This window comes from Arachis duranensis, chromosome 6, assembly GCF_000817695.3.
Source record: "Arachis duranensis cultivar V14167 chromosome 6, aradu.V14167.gnm2.J7QH, whole genome shotgun sequence".
Taxonomy (NCBI): Eukaryota; Viridiplantae; Streptophyta; class Magnoliopsida; order Fabales; family Fabaceae; genus Arachis; species Arachis duranensis.
Window position 1 is genome coordinate 2939389 of NC_029777.3, and position 7362 is coordinate 2946750.

The 7362-nt window shown below is 35.7% G+C and overlaps 2 protein-coding genes across 2 annotated transcripts; one reads left to right on the forward strand and one right to left on the reverse strand.

Annotated features, from left to right (window-relative positions):
* Positions 1-1018: 1018 nt before the first annotated feature.
* On the reverse strand, positions 1019-3932 carry LOC107491784 (probable serine/threonine-protein kinase PBL28). Its single transcript, XM_021125664.2, has 5 exons — positions 3812-3932; positions 2881-3462; positions 2331-2777; positions 2126-2241; positions 1019-1977 (listed from the first exon to the last, which is right to left on the reverse strand). The coding sequence occupies exons 1-5, from the start codon at positions 3930-3932 to the stop codon at positions 1420-1422; spliced, it is 1824 nt and encodes a 607-aa protein (XP_020981323.2). The 3' UTR covers positions 1019-1419.
* A 1002-nt stretch (positions 3933-4934) lies between these two features.
* On the forward strand, positions 4935-6981 carry LOC107491984 (violaxanthin de-epoxidase, chloroplastic). Its single transcript, XM_016112932.3, has 5 exons — positions 4935-5299; positions 5380-5534; positions 5618-5714; positions 5795-6186; positions 6301-6981. The coding sequence occupies exons 1-5, from the start codon at positions 5036-5038 to the stop codon at positions 6800-6802; spliced, it is 1410 nt and encodes a 469-aa protein (XP_015968418.1). The 5' UTR covers positions 4935-5035; the 3' UTR covers positions 6803-6981.
* The last annotated feature ends 381 nt before the right edge of the window (positions 6982-7362 follow it).

A 7362-nucleotide genomic window follows, 5' to 3' on the forward strand; every position in this document is an offset into this window, starting at 1 on the left:
GACAGAACGAAGAGCAGAAATTGAGAGAGATACATTATAGAGAGAGAAGAGAGAATCCAAGAGCAAGTTTGTATCAACTTCAGTTGAAGAACAAGATGGTGGTTAAAGATACCTAGAAATCAAGCATCACTGACGACCAAATCACCGTAAACCCTAATAACGAAAACGAAGAACTTGAGGAGGGAGAGATCCTCAACGATAACTCCTTCACCACCTCCAGGCCACCTTCCTACTCCGGCGCCGATGCCCTTGCCCGCAACCCCGCCCCTATTCTCTTGAGAATTCTTCGACCTTCTGGTTCGATAACTCCTCTGCTAAGTCCAAGCAAACAGTTTGGGAAAGCTCCATCAGACTGATTTACACCTTTGCTGTCGTTGAAAAATTCTCGAGGTCAAGCTTCTTTCTTTTCCCATTTTTTTCATTTTTGGGCATGATCAAAATGGGATGGCGAAGGGGGAGAGGCGTGGGCGGAGGAGAGGCGGGAAGTTGGGATGGCAAGGAGAGAGAGGGAGGTGCGACCGGCGAAGTCAGATGAGACTGGGGAGAGGAGGATAGTAAATTGGAAGAAGTCAAGGAAGAAGGAGAGGAGGGCCGTGAATTTGGGAACTGATGATGGTGAGTGAAAGGAAGGAGGATGGTATTTTTATAAAAAATATTAAACAACGATTTCAAAACCAAGTTAAATATTAGGAATGATTTTGTGTATAAAAAAATGTTTGGGAATGAAAATTTTTCGATCTATACCTTAAGAACTAAAATTGTACTTAATTCTTTATTTAATTTAGATAGCAACAATAAGAATATCATTGGTATAGTAGCTATAAAAGCATATGATTTGTTTATAAACAGGTTTTGATTCCGACGGAATACCATTGAAGAATATCCTTAAAAGGCACATGATGCCTTTCAGGGAAAACTCAAGTTTTTACTCTTTAGAATGATCACGAGCGAGTTGAAAGAAGAAGAGAAAAGAACGTCGCCAATTAATTGAGAAATAAAGTAAGTTCTATTAATCGGTTTCCGAATTATTCATTTCAATAGTCTAGTAGTACAATATTTTCATAATAAAAGTACAAAAGAGATTTGCTACCATAGGTCTGCAGCATTGTTGTTATGTTTTGTTTTGGGTGTATTTGCATAAGAGGAAGACCTAATGAACTCAATTGAGTCCTTTTGAGGAGTGTATTGGATCTATCGTTCCCGTTTAGCTGCAGTAGGGGCGCTATATGAATTACCATTGGAGGCGCAGGAGTATATAGCTTGTTCGCCAGAACAGAGCACCTTTAATGGGAGTATTGGGAGCATTTCAAGATGGAGAGACACATATATAGCATTCACACCACACCACTCCATCGCTGCATAGATAGAGTTGCAAGCTGCAACCTTATATATAGTCCATGTTTGTTTTGTTGACATGGATCAAACAGAGATCTGTTTGGGGGACTTGGAGCTTGAGCTGGTGGATGGAGTTGACGAAGATGGCGGGCGCTTATTATTGTCTTGCTTTGCGGCGGAGATGCGTAAACAGGTGTCCTTATAGACGGCGTCGAGCTCGTCAAAGATAACTTCAATGGTTGGACGACTCTTGCCGTGTTTTGCAACACACAGAACCGCTATGTGCAATATAGATTCGAAGTTCGCCTTGTTAACCTCGCCTCCTAGCCTCGGGTCCTCAAAATCCCTCAGCGGACGCTTTCCCATACTTACATCTCGAGCCTTTCTGGTCAGCTGGTCTCTTGCATCAAGATCCATCTCTATCACTTTCTGTCCTGAAAGGATTTGTAAAGCCACAATCCCAAAACTGTACACGTCACTTGCACAGGTTAGCTTCGCATTGCTCATGTACTCAGGATCCATGTACCCTATTGTCCCTCTAATGTCTGTGAATACCTTGCTCTCTTCTACCCCCATCATCCTTGCCAATCCGAAATCCGACAGTTTCGCTTGGTATTCCTCCGTCAGAAGTATGTTTGTCAGCTGAAAACATGCAAGCATCAAATTTGTTAGAATATGTAGGATAATATTATAAATTTACGGTCAAAATACAAAATATACATTAAAAATAAATTAAACAACATATATTTATATATAAATACATAGTGATTGAATTAATCAAGGTACATACCTTTATATCTCTATGGACAACGCAGCCTTCTATATGATGGTGGAGATACTTTAGTGCATATGAACAATCCCTCAAAATTTTCACTCTTGTTTCCCAATTCAAATGGCAGTCTTTTTCTGAATAACCAATGTTATGGTTTATTTTTTTATCACACTGAAGATAAAGTTAAAGGAGCTAGCTAGATAGACGAGAATAGATGACTTACTTAGTAGATGTTGAGCTAGATTTCCGTTAGCACAAAATTCATAAACTAAATATTTCTCGTCACCTTCAATGCAACAACCAAAAAGACAAACAAGGTTGGGATGGCGAAGTCTAGAAAGGCCTTGAATCTCCCGAGTGAATGAATCAGAAGGGCTGCTCTTGGTCAAATGCTTGATGGCAACAAGCTGACCGCTGGGGAGAACGCCTCTGTAAACCTGCCCGGCACTTCCGCGTCCTAGGCATATCTTCTCATCCCCGTAATTCATTGCCTTTTCGATTTCTTGTTTCGTGAAGCAGTATAGTCCTGCCCATGATGTTATCTCCTTCAATTGAAATGGCCTCAATGGCTGCTTCTTCTTCTTGTGTGTATACTTTACCAGTAGAGCTATCAACAACAATACTACCACCACTACTGGCACGCTTATTAACACTAGACTTGCCGAATATTCTGACACAAATTAAAGTAATAATCAACACTTCATACCAAGTTAATAATTAATTAATTCAATTTGATCTAAAGTTAGAGGTTGGTATTTAATTTGTCAAGTTACTTGATTTTTTGACCGAAATCGGTGGCAAGCAGCGTAAGAATTTGTCAGCGAGAGATGGGTCATTTTGTTTGCCACCCATAACAGCAACAAGAGCTGCCACCCCGCATACGGCTCTGTCTGCGCCATCTCCGTTGCCTCCGTTCAAAGCGTCTCTCAGGCTCAATATTGCAGTGGTACAATCCGGACATGCCTCAACAAACGGTTGATCGAAGTGTGAGCATTGGTTCAAGGTATCTTGGTACTGCGGCATGGATGCAACATCTTGCATAGCCAAGTTGGAGCAATGGTAGATTTCCTTGTCCATGAACAACGCGTCAAAGCCACACGAGTGTGCTGGCATCTTATATTGGGAGTAGAATAAGGTGCTGCAGTTCTGCCATTGACGCGGGGAAACGAAGAGTGGTCCATGTAGGCTGTGATTATGCAAGGCCAGTGCCTCCGACAAAGCTGTGAGGGCATTGCGGCAACACATGGTGGCCGGGAAGCCATCTGCGGTCCAGCTGCTTATATTCTCTTGGACATTCCAACACTCACCAAACGATGCCACCAACGGGTATGTCGTGAAATTCAAAGCACATTCCACTGCCAATTCAGAATGACAGCTTATATAAGGTATAATGTCAAATTTTAAAGTGTGTTATACCCTTAGGACAAAGGAAAAAATGTCATGTGAGAATATTTTTTTATTTGGTCAGCCACTAAATTAGCTGACTTTTTTTTTTCTTTTAATATTAGTGGGTTAAAAGTTTTAGTAACAAAATTTGGTTAAATATAAAAAGATATTTTTTTTTTACTAAAAATATCATCTTTTAATAATTTTGTTTAATATATTATCAATGTTAAATAGTCTAATCTAATTTAAAAATATAAAAAATACATCATTACTTAATATAAAATACAAATATAAGAATATAGTGAGAATGGATTTTACCTTGTGGTAGGTCATTAGGTGCAGTAGAAACAATCAAGGAAGAATCCAAGAACACTGAGAGAAAGATTAAGAAGGCAAACACAGAAACTCCGGTTGAATGAAATATTGTTTTCATATCCATACCAATCTTTTTGTTTTACTACCAACATATATTAGATTAGATAGAAAATGATTGAAGAATTGCCAAAATTTTCTTGAAAGGTTAGAGAAATTGGACATATATAATAGATTGAATACCTTGAAGACATCGATTTTATAAGAATATTCTTTTTATAAAACTCTCATTGGCACATCACAGCTTTGTATCTCTTCTTGCTACCATCGTCATATCTTTTAACATGAGTTGTATAATTAACTGAATAAAGCATTTTTTTATAAATAATATTAATTTTGATCTAAATTTTCTTTAAATAAATAATATTAATAAAATTGAGTACGTTTTGTAATACATTGTACTAAAATATTAACATAAAAATTAACAAAATAAATCATGCAATAATACTAAATCTATTTAAAAGAATTTAAAAAAAGATAGACACAAATATTTTATAAAAAATATATTTAACATTCATTAATTATTAAATTTTTAAGACAGCTAACATTTATACCTTATACAATGTATGGTATTTTTTTATAATTTTGATCTCCGATTGCCGCTGTTATTATATTTCTATCTTATTATTTGTTAAGTATTTGTCCAATAAAAAGATTAGTTTATTTATTATCACCAAGTCATTTACACGGATATAAATTATTGCTTTATAAATCTTTACCAATACTTCTTTTAATAGCTTTTTTTTGTAAGATTACTCTTTACTTTTAAGTAATATTATATTGAATTATTTTAAATTTTTATATTATTAATTTTTATTTTATAGTTTAGACATAACAGTTTTTTTTGTTTTTTTATTTTAGGTTTTTATTTTGTTATAGAGAAGGTTGGTTATAGTCCAATTGCGATTGTAAGGCCTTCGAAAAAGACCCAAAGAAACATAGTTGAAGGGAGGATGTATGTTATTATGGCAATTACAGCTTGCAAGCTTACGAGTTCGTTTACAGTCCACACAAAGTCGATGATGAATTTGTGTCTTATCTTATTCTCTGTCAATTTGTTGTGCCACGCGTTCTCTGTTGTTTCTCCTGCACCACTTATCCTTCCTTTATCCGCCTCTCTTTTCTGTGCTAACATTCCTTCGTTTTTCTCTTCCTATTACAATATCTCAAATGGCAATCTTGACTGCAAATTCAATGTTATTATCTTGTCACGAATCCACAGTCATAACTAATGTACCATTGATAATGAAGTTAGGTCAAATAAGGTTTCACAGAACAGTAGGTTTTCACTCCAGTAGTCTTGTTTTCAGACTATTCTCTACTACCACAAATCGAACTACACGCTTCAAATCCTTAGTATCTTTTAGAAATCAATCTCTCACTATCAAAGCCAAACTCCATCATCATTCCTCCTCTCATACTAATCGCCCATCGGTATATAACTCTCCTTTTTAATTCACTTGTTTTTTTTATAGTACTATTCTTCTGACTTTATTTTATCTGGATAATAATAGATGTTGACGAACAGAATACTTGAATTCATGGGAAACTGTAGATATTTACGCACATTGGAAGTGGCTAGTATTTTGGCCTGGTTTCTAGTAATTGTTCCTTCAGTTGATGCTGTTGACGCTCTCAAAACTTGTACTTGCTTATTGAAGGAATGCAGGTATACCATACCAAATATATTAACTATAATACAATAGAATAAACCTGGAATTTATCTTATTAATTTTGTGAATATAATTACAGGATAGAACTAGTTAGGTGTCTCTCAAATCCATCATGTGCAGCCAATGTTGCTTGCCTCCAAACTTGTAATAATAGACCTGATGAGACAGAATGCCAAGTTAGTACTCCTACTCTTTAGTCCAAATTCATCATCTTATAGTTAATTCTTCTCAAAACTTCTATTTTTTTTCTTTTTAGATCAAATGCGGAGACCTGTTTGAGAACAGTGTAGTTGATGAATTCAATGAGTGTGCTGTGTCACGGAAGAAATGTGTGCCTATGAAATCAGATGTGGGAGAATTTCCTGCTCCAAATCCTGATATCCTTGTTCAAAACTTTAACATTGCAGATTTTACTGGCAAGTGGTTCATCAGTAGTGGTTTAAATCCAAGTTTTGATACTTTTGATTGTCAATTACACGAATTTCACACAGAAGACAACAAACTTGTGGGGAATTTATCATGGAGAGTAAAAACTCCAGATGCTGGATTTCTTACTAGGTCAACCCAGCAGAGATTTGTACAAGATCCCAAATACCCTGGCATCCTCTATAATCATGATAATGAGTACCTTCACTATCAAGATGACTGGTAATTTCTTTAAAGTTATATTTTGAGTATTATATTATCTAACATGTATTGACAATGACAACTTCTTTAAAGTTATATTTGACCTTTCTAAGGCTTACCAGCAATGATATGCAGGTACATTTTGTCATCAAAGATTGAAAATAAGTCGGAAGACTATGTTTTTGTATACTATCGAGGTAAAAACGATGCATGGGATGGATATGGAGGTGCTGTTGTGTACACAAGAAGTAAAACTTTACCAGAATCTATAGTGCCTGAACTCGAAAGAGCTGCGAAGAAAGTAGGAAGGGACTTTAGCAAGTTTATCAAAACAGACAATACTTGTGGGCCAGAGCCTTCCCTAGTGGAAAGACTGGAGAAAAAGGTGGAGGAAGGAGAAGAAACTATTGCTAGAGAAGTCGAGGAGTTAGAAGGAGAAGTAGAGAAGGTGCGAAAAACTGAAATGACATTATTTCAGAGGTTGGCTGAAGGGTTCAAAGTGCTTCAAGAGGATGAGCAAAATTTCTTAAAAGGCTTGTCTAAAGAGGAGATGGAAATACTTGACGGACTCAAAATGGAAGCTACTGAAGTAGAAAAGCTCTTTGGAGGTGCTTTGCCTTTGCGAAAACTAAGGTAGATTTGAAAAGTGAACCAATTTTTTGTTGCTTCTTTTTTCTATGTTGCATGGATTTAGACAACCTTTTAAGCTATTCAAGTATTCATTGTATTCATAAGTTATTTTGGCACGATTAGGTGTAAAGATTTAGTGTACTGTACAGAACTACAGATAAAAGATTCTTCCTCTGGTTCTATTGAGATTGTATACTCCTTAACTATGTTAGTCATATTTTAATTAATGGAAAGATGCAACGAAATTGCTAAAGAGCAAAAGAATATGTTCTTGGCATGGGAAAATAGATGTAAGGCAGAGTACTAAGTACGGACTAGAAGTGAAATAGTTAATAATAAAATTTTATTAATTACTGGGAGTTAAATATATCCTAAATAAGTTTATCTTATCATTAACAAAACACATTCAATTTTCATTTATATCACGTGTTGATTTTTTTCTAATTATTTAATATTCAATCTACTTATAAACCAAAAGAAATGGTTTACTTTTTCTATTCTTTTTATTAACTTAAGTTCTTATTTATATGACAAGTTGAGATAATCTGATTTAACAATGGGTGGAAT

Bases quoted from the DNA above. Each gene is read 5' to 3' on its own strand.
- LOC107491784 (XM_021125664.2), bottom strand. From the start codon at position 3,932: ATGGATATGAAAACAATATTTCATTCAACCGGAGTTTCTGTGTTTGCC. The intron at 2,778-2,880 runs GTAACTTGACAA...AATTTGTGTCAG, and splicing joins GATTTCGGTCAAAAAATCAA to AATATTCGGCAAGTCTAGTG. The intron at 1,978-2,125 runs GTATGTACCTTG...GCATGTTTTCAG, and splicing joins TTGTCCATAGAGATATAAAG to CTGACAAACATACTTCTGAC.
- LOC107491984 (XM_016112932.3), top strand. From the start codon at position 5,036: ATGGCAATCTTGACTGCAAATTCAATGTTATTATCTTGTCACGAATCC. The intron at 5,535-5,617 runs GTATACCATACC...ATATAATTACAG, and splicing joins TGCTTATTGAAGGAATGCAG to GATAGAACTAGTTAGGTGTC. The intron at 5,715-5,794 runs GTTAGTACTCCT...TTTTCTTTTTAG, and splicing joins CTGATGAGACAGAATGCCAA to ATCAAATGCGGAGACCTGTT.